Below are 12,805 nucleotides of genomic sequence, written 5' to 3' on the forward strand. Positions count from 1 at the left end.
TTATGTGCTAGTCACATGAGTTTGCAGGATTGGGCTTGTGGGCGCCTGAAACCCGTCGTATTGGCAAATGACCGGTGTGTGCTTGGAGACGTGCATTAGCCCTTGGAATGCTGAGGAACAGCACTGGCTGATTAACCTGGGCTGTATCTGATACCTGTTGCTTAATAGCTTTTCCAGATTTACCAACAGTTATTTATATTGGAATCCGTCAAAACCACAAACATCCTTTTTACACTCAAGCCATTAGCCCACCTTTTACCATGTAGGCTGCTTTCCTCTGCGCCTCTGCAGCTTTTTGCTATATAAGACCTGCCTTTTCTATCTTTTCAGACGCGGAACACAGCGAGAACAAGGCTGCTATGGACAGCTACCGAACCTCTGGCTGATCAAGAGCTGAGCAAAGCAAGAATAACACCACCTTTAAAGCTTGGGATAAAGTCAGGTAAAGAAAGGAATGAGGCTGCTACAAGGTGCTTTTAGTCATTGTGCTCATGGCCCCTACAATACTGCTGGGAAGAACTTTTCCTATTTATTTTTAAATGTCTTTTGTAATCCTGGTATAAGTACAAAGTAGGGGCTGTTGGTTTTTTACCAAAATATGGCAGATAATTATGGTTAATGCAATCTTCCCATTGACTTTAGTGGGATTTGGATCAGGCCCAATGGGAGCAGAATTCAGCCCCTTACTCCTTTCTCTCTCTTTTCCAGTTCATGTGCATGATCTATTTCTCCACTGTCCTGTCCTGAATGTCCCTGGGACTCTTTGTTCTCTTCACGGTGCAGCTTCGTTTCTTCCCCTTTTCTGGCGTGGCATATTGCTAACCAGAAATGTTCTCACCAGGGCGCAGACGCCAAGATGCTAAAGGGCTGGGCCATCGCCATCTTCTGTGGTCTGCTGACACGAGCCCTGAGCCAGCCTACACCAGCCCTGAGCCAGCCTGCGCCAGACGCTGTCCTCAGGGTTGGTAAAGGTGTGATAGGCAACGGTAAGTCAACGGAACGTCGCCTGTGGAGTACAGATGGAAATAGGAATAAATAGCCGTCGTCAGAGGTGCTGAAACTATTGTGCAGACAAAACGCAGTGAGGCCTGTTAGAGCAGGGGAAATGCCTGGCAAGAGAGAAACCACCAGGCTTGTACGGCAGGGAATACGTGGGAAAACCGGACCCGAGTGAAGTAGGCAGATATGTCAAAAAGCCTGGTTACATGAGCTCTTATGGGGAGGACAGTACCCAGCTAACCCACCCCAGCCATGGATGGGTATGCGGACATCAGCGCAGTCAAGGGCTGCCCATGAGAGAGTCAAGTGGTGGCCCGGCTGCCTCAGTCACTTGCCTCTCCCCAAGGGTTATCCAGTGACAGCAACAGCTACCTGCTAAGCCTGGTCCTATACCGGCTGTGAGGCTGGTTCCCCGCCAGGTGTAGGCACACAGAGATGCTACGGTTACTGACCTGCACAGTGAGGCCACGCAGTTAGGACGCGTACCGGGTGCATGATTATTGTGATTGTGCAAGAAATTTTATTCTGCTTATCCAGACAGTAGGCAAATTCACCCGCTCTGTCTTTCACAGAGAGGTCTTTCTGCTGCTGCCCATCCCCGTAGTGTTGAATAGGTCCAGAATTCCCTTTGCTGACATGACGATGGGGAATTCTAATGTGTTGTCAAAGCAACGGTTGTAACCATGCTTACGAAGAATATTCAGAAGTCAGAACTAAAATTCATTAGTTGGCTTCATCCAGGGTTTGAGCTCAGGTGGATATAGGTGGCCTGACATCTCTCTTGTTAAAATAAAGTAGGCAGAAGGTACAAAAGAAGCCAGATTCCCATTTGTTGAATACTTACCCTGTGCATTGTTTCCAGCTGTCACAGGCTCGTTGATACAAGGCAATGCCCTCCAAGGCACAATCAGGGATGTGCCACTCGACAGTGGAGGTCCAGATGCAGGTGGAGGCCTGCTAGGAGGTCTCCTTGGTGGTGGCGGCGGTGGTGGCCTGCTTGGGGGCTTACTTGGTGGAGGTGGCGGTGGAGGAGGGCTACTTAGTGGGATTACTGGTGGCTTGCTTGGTGGAGGGGGTGGTGGTGGTGGACTGCTTGGCGGGATTACAGGTGGCCTGCTTGGTGGAGGTGGTGGTGGTGGCGGAGGTCTCCTTGGCGGTGGTGGCAATGCTTATGGTGGAGGCCTACCTGGGGCTGGTGGTTATGTTCCTGGAGGGAGACTCCCCAATGGCGGAGCTGGAGGATTGCTAGGAGGTCTGCTGGGTGATGGAGGTCTACTTGGTATCCTCGGGGAAGGAGGTTTGCTCAGCACCGTCCAGGGGCTCACAGGGTAAGGAACATACTGCAAAGGTCTCTGCACAGATGTGGCAATGAGCCCACTGCATGGTCACAGGCAATAATGTAATACGGCTCAGGAGCTGTAGGTAAACTCTAGGAGGTTCAGAGTTGAAACCTCTCTGGCTTCGAAATCGGGCTGGAAATCCCACAAGATTTCCACTGCTTCCTGCTTCTGGAAGGGTAAAAAATACAGCAGTAACATCACGTATCCAGTATAGTATATTGAAGAGCATTTCAGTACTTCTGTGACCCCTACCAGCTGAAAGCAGGAAGCAAATAGAGATGCGCAAATGCAAGAGCTACATTGAACTACTGGGTATATTTTTTCTATCCAATTATTGGGGAGGGATAGCTCAGTGGTTTGAGCATTGGCCTGCTAAACCCAGGGTTGTGAGTTCAATCCTGGAGAGGGCCATCTGGGGCAAAAGCAGTACTTGGTCCTGCTAGTGAAGGTAGGGGGCTGGACTCGAGGACCCTTCGGCGTCCCTTCCAGTTCTAGGAGATAAGTATATCTCCATTTATTTATTTATCACCTTGTTTGCAAGGTTCCCATGGTCACTTGAGAGACGTGTACGTTGGGAACTAGGTTTTGAGAGAATTTGGTTCCTTAGGGTTCTGTCTCCATTGGCACTTACATTACTTCAGTGGAGGCATTTTTAAATTATTTTGATTACATGATTTTGCTATGCACAGAGGGCATCATTTAAAACCTTATTTAACCATTTGAGATCCTTGTTTTAGAGAGAGTGCTAATGTAACCCTAGAGCAATGTATCTTTAAACCGTTTTGAAACAGTTATGCATTAGTTTAAAAGCTCTTTGAAGGATGTCAGAAGATACCATTTGTATGCCCTCCCAGTCAGTCACTTGCTCACGATCCCTCTTTGCATCCTGCAGGTTGAGAATTGTGGAACTAACACTCCCCAAAGTATCTGTGAGACTCCTACCAGGGATTGGAGTCCGCCTGGACCTGTATACTAGAGTAGCAATCAATGGTAAGAGGTGAGTAGGGTACTCTTTGGGAAGTGTCTCATTCACTCCGGACAGCTAGTAAAATCAGCAGCTGCACTGGGCGTTCTCTAGCTCCTGCCCCGGGGGTGGGGGAATCACTCCGGATGGAAGTGTCAGCTTTGGGGGCAGTCAAACACAAGTCACTGAGTGACACAAGGGGCTCAGACGCTAACACCTGTGAAGTGAAGTGAAGTAGAAGCAGAGGGATGTGGGATGGGCGTTGATGCAGCAGGCAGGCCTAGCAGGAGCCCTCAGACTCAGCCAGCATTTGGCCTCAGGGCCACTGGGAGCAGCATACTCTGCCATGGCAGCTCCAGCACAATGTTAAGGACTGTGGGGATGCGCCCCCCTCTACCCTGGCCAGCTATACTGGGGAGGAAGTGGGGCCATGGTGCTACCCTCACTCCCCATTTTAGGCAGCAAGCTCCTGTCTTTCCCATCCTATCCAAGCATTAACAGGTTTCAGTGCCTGCGCTCTGCAGTGGGACTGCGTCCATCCCTGTGCAAGGGTGAAAGGATGGAGGCTTCTGCGTATCAGGAGGCAGCCGCTGGTTGGGGAGAGAGTCCATCAGTCTCCACTTGGAGGAGATCCTTTGTCTTGACCTTGCTCTTGTCGTCTTGTGCAGCCTCCTAGGTTTGCTTGACATTGCAGTGGAAGTGAACATCACGTCGAAAGTCAGATTGACCATGGATGGCACAGGCTACCCCAGGCTGGTGATTGAGAGCTGCGATACTCTTCTCGATGGTATTAAAATCAGACTCCTTAGAGGGTAGGTGCAAAAGGGATTTTAAACTGACCACAGTGCTGGTGGTATTATGAACATGCACTGATGACCTTCAGGGCCATATCTTCTGAACTGCAAATGCAGCTGCATGTATTACAATGTGTTTACGTTTTTGTGCCTAATTTGCATGTGTGATAGTGACCATTGTGGTAAGTTAAGGATCTAGCTGGTCACATACATATGCAATTAACAAAACCAATATTATTTGGGGGTTACTCAATATGCATTTACAGTACAGTGGTCGCTACGGAAAAGTTGGCACTTACTAGAGTTACGGCAGGGTGGCGTGTGAGATGCTCCAGTGATTCCATAAGGAAATACGTCAATATTATCTATTCTGCTCTTGAATTCCTTTACCACTGTGTGTGTTCTGAGATACACAACATTTCACATGCACTGCACAGTCCCCTCCTGGGACAAGGTAGTTTCTTTTAAAGACATGAATCCTTTAAAAGGGTTCAACCATAGAACACACAGCTCAGTGGCAAACCTCTCATTTGCTTCCATGGGATGAGAATTTGGTTCATCACAGCATTCAAAATCAAAACTTCCACAAAGGACTTAACTGCTTTATACTGTTGTCTTATTGGCAGTGCAGTTACTGCCAGAGGTCCACACCGGTACCCATTGAGTACTATTAATCCACAGTTCTGTTGTTCAACAAGATACTTTTATTCCTCAGCAACATTTTTCATCCTCTTGTTTTATTTTTCTCAGCCTGCTCCCAATTGTGGATAATTTATTGGCGCGGGTCCTTAACAGGCTGCTTCCCGAATTGGTGAGTCCAGACAGAGAGTATGTTAGCACGTCACGTAACTACAGCCATGCTCCCAAATGCCTTTCGAATGTTTTAAACAAGCAAATATTTTAATCTTTCTCAAAAAATTAGCCTCTGTTAGACGATCTTTGAGAAATGTAAAGAGCAGCCCTTTCCCAAACAGCTCGATTTGTTCCTTGATTCGCCTTCTGGCTCCCTAATATTCCCAAAGACGGGAGAAGAGAATAAATCCCCAGGAGAGAGGGGTTCAGGCTATAGCATTCAGATTTCATACATCCTAGAGGTGAGATCCAGGGTTTTGGTGCAGCCGGTTATAAAGGCAGAAGCCATTAGTAACGTTTCAATCCTGATCTAGGCTTGTATTCAGAAACCACCGTTCCTTCAAAGTTCAGGGTCTTTGGGGCCAGAGTTTTGGTTTGGGTCCAGCACTAATGATGTATCAGAGAACGTACTAGCTCCGTTGAAAACATCCCTTCTTTGCAAAACTCTGAGCTTAGAGTGAGCCTGATACATAATGGGGCAAATTTATTGAGGGAGCAATGGGTGAGCCTGTGAAAATGCACACCACAGCCTCAGTCCTGCCCCATTCAGGTCAGTGACAGTTTTTCCATTGACTTCAGTGGAGCAGGATCAAGCCCACCATGCCCGGTGCCTACAGAGTCCCTGTCCCCTTCCTCTGAGAACTCCAGGGCTTGGGATTCGAGGTTCCAGCTTTGGCCCATCTGTAATTAACATGAATGGTGGCTTTCCTCGTACGGGGAAGGGAGTGTAGCAAGCTCCAGGGGCCAGATCCTCAGCTGATGCAAATCAGGCGAGCTGATTCATGCTGATTTACACCAGGTAAGGGTCTGGCCGCAGGCACTGCTCTAAAGGGGTTTGATTTGTCCGTGACACGTTGCTACACTGTTAGTTGTGTTCACCAGTCTGACTTTGAGCAAGAGTCTGGTTCCTGGGAACGCCTCACCAAAGCGTTGACTCTTACAGCTGTGCCCGGTGGTCGATGTTGTCCTTGGCCTTGTCAATGATGAGCTGGGCCTCGTGAACTGTAAGTCTCTGGTGGTATCGTTGCTTCTCTTTCCCCCAAGTGCCAAGTCCATTCCCCATGTTCCCTCAGGACTATTCATGCAATACACAGACCCGAGGAGACAATGAATCCTCAGGGCAAAAGGTGCTCATTGAATCCATACCCTGCTCTGCCCCTCGACACGAGATCTTCAAGGAGCTCCCTTGCTCTGACCCTGCACCCTACATATAGGGGGCAGGATTGGAGCAGAATGCCACCTCACATGGGGTAGTGCCGCCTATGCATACACCCCATTCTGCCCCCCCAAATCCCTCCCTTTCCTGAGCCTTTCTCCACTAGCCAGAGAACCTCTGCACTCACCAAAGTGGGGGCACGATTTACCCTAAGATAATATCTGGAATTGGATCTGGATATCCCCTGTCCAGAAGGTCCCGGTTTTTGTTCAGTTTTGAGATGTGGATTTCTCTGGGTCTTGGCTCCAGACTCCCCCAGTGCTGGGGGTATGTTCAAGGCTGTTCTGGCTGGAGTCCTCCTCCTCTTCCAGCAATGGAAAACACTGGTTGCCAGGAGCTCAGCTCCATCCACAGTACTGCCTGGTGCCAAGGGCTATTCTGGGACTCTCAGCAGGGTGTTTGAGTTGGCTGCTCAGAACACCTGAGCTCTGGGAGGTTTGTGGGAGACAGTGGAGCTAGGACGTAGAGTTGCATCCAAACCCAGATGATGCTCACTAGCTTTCTTTCTATTTCAATGCAGCCCTGGTGCCCCTGGGCGTACTGGGAAGCATCCAGTACACTGTGTCCAGCCTTCCGCTAGTAACTGGCCAGTTCCTGGAAGTTGATTTAAATGTAAGTCCTGTTCTTGTCATGTGTACCCAAGGGCTGATGTTTCTCATCGTTGCAATGACTGATCCTCCTGCAGTTTAGGGAGGAGGGTCCTAGGGGACCCCACCGGGCCCTGAGCAGTGAATTCACTGGAAGCTGCTGTTCACTGTGTGAAAGGCTCCCGTTGACAATGGCTTTAGGTTATACTCTCTGTGCTCTGATCGTCTTCCTATTGAAGCCATTGGAGAAAATTCCCATTGACTGTAATGGCTCAGGATCAGACCCTGTATCACACCAGCTGTTAACATTCTCCTGTTTTTAATTAATAAAATTCTGGAGAGAGGTCAGAACAGCTGCCTAATAGATTCTGATCCAGAGTTAGTTAAACGTAAAATTATTTCATGTCAATTCCTAACCAAATGAACCCAAAGTGAGTATCACGTGCAACATTTCTGAACGTTTATAACTCTTTCTCCTGGGCTTGCAGACTGTAGTTGGGCGGGTAGCAGGAGGCCTCGTTGACTACCCACTGGGCAAACCGGAAGCTGTCCCCATGCCACCAATGCCACCGATGGCAGACACCGCCTCCTCCCAGCTTGGACTCTCTATAAACTTCCTTGGCTCTGTAATCTCTCTCCTGCAGAAGCAAGGGGCACTTGATATAGAAATCACTGATGGAATGGTGAGTAGCACCCCAGCCACGTGGGGAGTGCACTGACCCTTTTTAGCTTTTGAATTAAGAAGAGATGATCGGCTAACGTGGCTGGCAGTGGGTATATAAAATCGCACATAAGTTGTACGGTTTTAGCAGCAAATTATCAATCGCCAGGAATGCTACTTATTCAGGCAGAGAAATGAAAAATGCAGGATTGTCTGGTTAACGCGCCAGGTGTATTGTTAATGCTGCAAAGAAAGGGGTAGACACTGGTCACATGATGGATATGGTTCACTGAATTATTTCTTTTTTATTTGTCAGTTTCCTGAGCTTCCTCCTCTAACAACATCAACCCTTGGAGCCCTGGTTCCCGCGGTTAGTGAGTTCTAGTGTTATATTTTACAACAAATACTCCAGTGATGGGGGCCATAAATGTACTGGGGGGGGGAGGATAGAGAGATCCACGTCCTTTTCCTTGTGGGGGTGGGGGAAAGGATAGAGAGATCCACTTCCTTTCCCTTGCAGGGGCGGAGGGGGAGAGGATAGAGAGATCCACTTCCTTTCCCTTGCAGGAACGGAGGGGGAGAGGATAGAGAGATCCACTTCCTTTCCCTTGCTGGGGCGGAGGGGGAGAGGATAGAGAGATCCACTTCCTTTCCCTTGCTGGGGCGGAGGGGGAGAGGATAGAGAGATCCACTTCCTTTTCCTTGCTTATTAAGAGCCTGATCCAAAGTCCACTGGAGCTAATGGCAGGAATCCCATTGACTTCAGTGGACTATAAATCAGACTCTAAAGTGCAAAACGCAGTGGGCTGGAGCTGGATTCATGAGGTGGCCTCTCTTCACTGTTCTGGTGGCGCAATGGAGCTGCTCCATCTGTCTTAACACGATAGTTACAGGCCCGGATCCGCAGGTGATGCTCTAAATTCAGCCATGGACTTCAATGGTTGATGCATTCACTATGCCTGGTTCATCTCAGCATTACTCTGAGTTTAATCCATTTAAATCAATGGAGTTGCACCTGGAGTAAAGCAATAACGAATCTGGCCACCTTATTCACAGGTGTTACAATCCTGCTCTCTTGTAACTCCACACCTATGTCCTTGAATTTCCACAGGTTTACCAGAAGTTCCCTGAGCCCCAGCCACTGGTGCTGAAAGTTGCAGTGCCTGAAGCTCCCAGGGTGACCTTGAAAAAAAATCAAGGCTGGATACAACTCACTGCTACCACGGAAGTGTTGGTTTCCCAGCCCAATGATGCCCACCAGACCCTGTGTGTTCTAAATATTGTACGTATTGAAAACTAGCCAGAGCACAAATCCTGAAACTCCCTCTGCAGTCACACAAGTTCTGTCAATGGACTGTTGTTTGGTCAAATCTGCTGCTCTCATTCCTCTGCAATGGGATTTACCAATTGAGGGCACGCACATCTCTGCTCCACACTTGAGATGCGCGGCTGCGTTCAGCCACCCTGCGTGAAGGCAGGAAAAAGCCAGCGTCCGAGACTGACTGACCGACTGACTTCTGTTTCCTAATTGCAGGATGCTGCTTTGTTGGCCCACTTTTCTGTTGAAAACAACAAACTGAAGATCAGTGTCAGTCTTGACAAGTAGGACGTCTTTTCATCATGTCTTAGCCTTGGTTCAGTGTTCAGGGTGGGAGGGGGAGGAGAGAGGATCCTGTGTGTTAATTCACACAGCGCCTTCTTAGACATGGGCACATTTGGAAGTTGCTGGTAAAATTAAAGTCATTGATTCTTCCTTTCTCTGCAGGACTCATCTCTCCTTGGCTTCCTCCTCCATTGGCAAATTTGATGTAAGAGCATAGATTGCTTCAGCGCTGTGTGCAATCCACTGAAGGAAGCCAAGTGCTAACCAATATTGGCTCTAACAATACAAGGGTTAATTAGAATGTAAAATTAGTGTCACTTTTATACAATATATTCTATTGCCTCTAGACGGACATATTTCATGGGATGATCCATGGGCAATCTTCATGCAAATACTGTAAATTACCGTTTGTAAGACGTGGGTATGATAAATGTATTATTAACATTGGGATATATTGGGACAGTGGTGAGTGGGGCAGTAATTACCTTTATTTAATTCACTCTCTGCTATTCCTGAAGACATTTGGTCACGAAAAGTGCTTATGTTAATGCTTACATTAATTCCACAATGAAAAGTGTTCTGTATTAACAGTGTTTGCTTTGTAGGGTTAAGTTCTCCACTTAGTTTTCCATCTCTTTCCCTCTTTAGAGAAGAGGGGTGTTTTGGTCTCCATAAGTTGTGCTAAAAACATCTCACTAGCTTCCCCAGCGATGGGGGAGACACATCACACTCTAATAGAGAGAACAGAAGGAAAATTCAGGAGCAATCACAGGATTTTCATTTCTTAACTTAACTGAAGACAACGTTTGTTTGACTTACAGAGAAGGTTAATTGCAGAGAATCACTTAGCGCTAAATGCCAATTGATCTAAGGAATGGCATTAATTTTGGACCAGAAAATGACTGCATAATCCATGAAAAGGTGCTGCACCCTGATTCTGCAGCACAAATAAGGGACTGAGCTACAGTACATTGACTCTGGAGTAGGCATTGGGCCAGACTCTGTTGTAGTTAAATCCAGAAGAGACACATTGACCCCATGTAACTGAAATCTGAATCTTGGTCCATCATTTAGTGAATAAGCATCTCCATTAAATCACTTCTGTCCCTGATGCAGGTCTCGCTTTGGGAGTCGCTGGTTGGCAAGATTTTTGATGTTGCCTTCCTGCCAGCAGTGAACAGTAAGGACGGCTTTATTTTTCATTCAGATGCTCATTTGCACCAGACTCAGCCTGTACACAATATAATGGTTTATATGTTTTCAATTTGCATTAGCTGCACACAGTAGAACCTACTGGAGCTAATTTGTACTAAAGATGGTGAGACCCATGGCAGATGATTGAATTTTGTCAGTGAAGGAATAAACACAATAATAAAACAAACCAGACATACTGCATTGCAGAATTGACTTTGTGCATCTATTTGGATGACTGCTATTTTGTAGTGTGCTAGAAAAAGTAGCATAGTATATTTGGCAAAAGCAATGAAGTCTTGGACAGGACTCACAATAGAACTCTACTTTGCTTGCAGTGATCTGAATGAATGGAGAGTTAGTTTAAAAAAAACATAGTGAGGCTAATTGCAACTGAGTGAGCTGAGAACAGAGAGCGAAATTAAACATTGACTCCAATTTCCGTCAGCCTGGAAAGCTAAGTCTGATTTCTGTTCTTATCTGCAGGTGTGTTAGGAGGAGGCATTCCTCTCCCCAGACTGATGAACATCGACTTTAGTAACGCTGATATTGATGTCATTGAAGTAAGTGTTTTGATGAGGTAGTGTTTTCCTGTACCATCTCATTAGTCCTGCTTTCCCCCTAGATTCTCAGGTTAGTTTGCTACAAGAAAGACTGTATTTATGATTTGAAAAGAAAATGTTTCAACATGGCCCAACTTTGGAGCAGGGACAATGCAATTTTTCAAACGTAACGTCTCACCTTACTGGCTGGATTCTCTGCTCAATGTGAGCAGGACACCTTGTTCTTACAGTGACCCCCATAACTGCCCTTAATAGGATTCATGTTGTCAGGTCTTGCTGCAATGCCCTGAAAGTTCACTACAGAGGATTCCACTGACAGGAATATCAGGCAAAGGAATAGATCCATGTATGAAAAACAACAACAACAACAAATGTTATGGTTTGTGCAAGGAATTGAGCTAAACACTTTTGATTACTTGTTTTGTTAGGATCTTCTTGTGTTATCAGCATGAGTCAGTGAAGCCAGATTGGAAGAGTCCCTTGCATTATACTTCTCCCACCTGAAAACAGACAGGCTCCGGCTTGATTGCAGAGGCCTGAACAATGTTTCTTTTCATACCTGGAATATTGAAACAAGACCTTGGGCCTTTCCAAAAACCCAGTACCACCAGTTGCTACTTTGATTAAAGCCTAGACTTAGTGGAATCAACATGTACCTGGTTTGCTTCAGATAATTAACAAGTGGAATATTCTTTACTGTGGCTTGATAGTGTTAGGGGAGGTTGGAAAATGCTTGTATATTTTGTAATTGTTGTGTGACCGTTTTAATTAAAGATTCAGATTCTCTGCAGTCAGAGCAGTGCTTTTCACGTCCCTGGAGCTGTTAGTGTTCTTCTCCTTTCTAACCTCTGTACCGCAAAGGATTTGATTACATAAAATGCTACATAACAGCGCTTTAGCATGATATGTTCTGAGAAATCCAGTGCTTTGCCAAACACTGGGCATGTCTATCAAAAACCTGGAGCAAGGCAAAACGGTGGAATTATCTGCTGAGTGCTGCAGTCCATTGCACCTGCCCTTTTCAAGGGCCTTGTTCAAAGTTTCGGGCCCCAAGGCATTTTAACTCATCCAAAATCTACAGCAGGAGGAATTACTCCTGCAAAGGGCCTGTATTAGTGTATTAGTGTGATTATCTTTGGTAACTTACTTTGGAACAAGAGAGAACACACAATCAATGCCCCCTCCTAGTCACACACGGAACAACAGAAACTCATCAAAATCATTATTGTTCACTTCATGTAAAATCCACTCTTCAAAACTTTGTGAGGTACCCAGAGTTCTGCCAGGTTTCGGGCACGTGGCTGGCACAGAGAGGCAAGGTTGCAGCTGACTTGTTTCTGGAAGGACGTGCCAAGCCAGCAATTTGATGCTTGTTACTGCGTGCATTATTTATGCAATAAATCTTCCTTCAGATAGGCTGCCTAATTCCAGCTACTAATCTTTTGCCAATTCCCCATATATTTTAAAATCACTAATTTGGCACTAATAGTGAAGGAGGTGGTGCTAGGAAGTTGTTTTTTGTGTTCCTGGGGCAGAAAAGAGGCCAGAAAGCAGGGAGAGCCAGAAGGGAAGAGTTCAAAGGAAACCTTGGCAGATTTCAAATGACTTTAAAATCCTCTTGCGATGGCTGCAGATGTGCCCAAGAATCCCCACAGAGATGGACCCGTTGGCCCTGTCTGCCAGTAAATTGGAGAGGGATCCCTGAATGGCGTTCCTGGCCTCGGTGATCCCCGCAGGTTCTCGCATCTTTCTCGTCGTCCACATGTTGACGAAGCTGCAATGGAGCCAGGCTGGATCCCAATGGCACCCTGCTCCATTTCCTGCCAGCTCACCCTCCTGCCTCCCCGTCATCCCACCTGGCCTGCTGACTCAGAGATGAGCACCTGGGAGCCCTGGTTCCTAAGCTCCTGGGCTTCCGCAGCTCCCGTGGCGGGGTGCTGTAGGGCAGCATCCCCAGGGTTTCCTGACTCTCTGATGGGATGAGGGGCAGCTGGGAGTGCTGGCTCCCAGACTCTCAGCTTCCAAGGTGCGTGGA

At 47.1% G+C, this 12,805-nt stretch overlaps 1 protein-coding gene across 1 annotated transcript; it reads left to right on the forward strand.

Annotated features, from left to right (window-relative positions):
- Nucleotides 1–1,682: 1,682 nt before the first annotated feature.
- Nucleotides 1,683–11,525, forward strand: BPIFB4 (BPI fold containing family B member 4). Its single transcript, XM_039497667.1, has 15 exons — nucleotides 1,683–1,725; nucleotides 1,795–1,804; nucleotides 3,232–3,336; nucleotides 3,972–4,115; nucleotides 4,848–4,908; nucleotides 5,893–5,953; nucleotides 6,686–6,777; nucleotides 7,241–7,435; nucleotides 7,730–7,783; nucleotides 8,525–8,695; nucleotides 8,948–9,015; nucleotides 9,179–9,221; nucleotides 10,133–10,196; nucleotides 10,694–10,770; nucleotides 11,199–11,525. The coding sequence occupies exons 1-15, from the start codon at nucleotides 1,683–1,685 to the stop codon at nucleotides 11,220–11,222; spliced, it is 1,212 nt and encodes a 403-aa protein (XP_039353601.1). The 3' UTR covers nucleotides 11,223–11,525.
- Nucleotides 11,526–12,805: the final 1,280 nt, after the last annotated feature.

The sequence above is a fragment of the Mauremys reevesii genome, linkage group 13 (genome assembly GCF_016161935.1).
Source record: "Mauremys reevesii isolate NIE-2019 linkage group 13, ASM1616193v1, whole genome shotgun sequence".
NCBI lineage: Eukaryota > Metazoa > Chordata > Testudines > Geoemydidae > Mauremys > Mauremys reevesii.

Coding starts and splice junctions, on each gene's coding strand:
- BPIFB4 (XM_039497667.1), top strand. CDS start 1,683: ATGCTTACGAAGAATATTCAGAAGTCAGAACTAAAATTCATTA. Junction 8,696..8,947: donor CCCTGTGTGTTCTAAATATT/GTACGTATTGAA, acceptor TCCTAATTGCAG/GATGCTGCTTTGTTGGCCCA. Junction 10,771..11,198: donor CTGATATTGATGTCATTGAA/GTAAGTGTTTTG, acceptor TTGTTTTGTTAG/GATCTTCTTGTGTTATCAGC.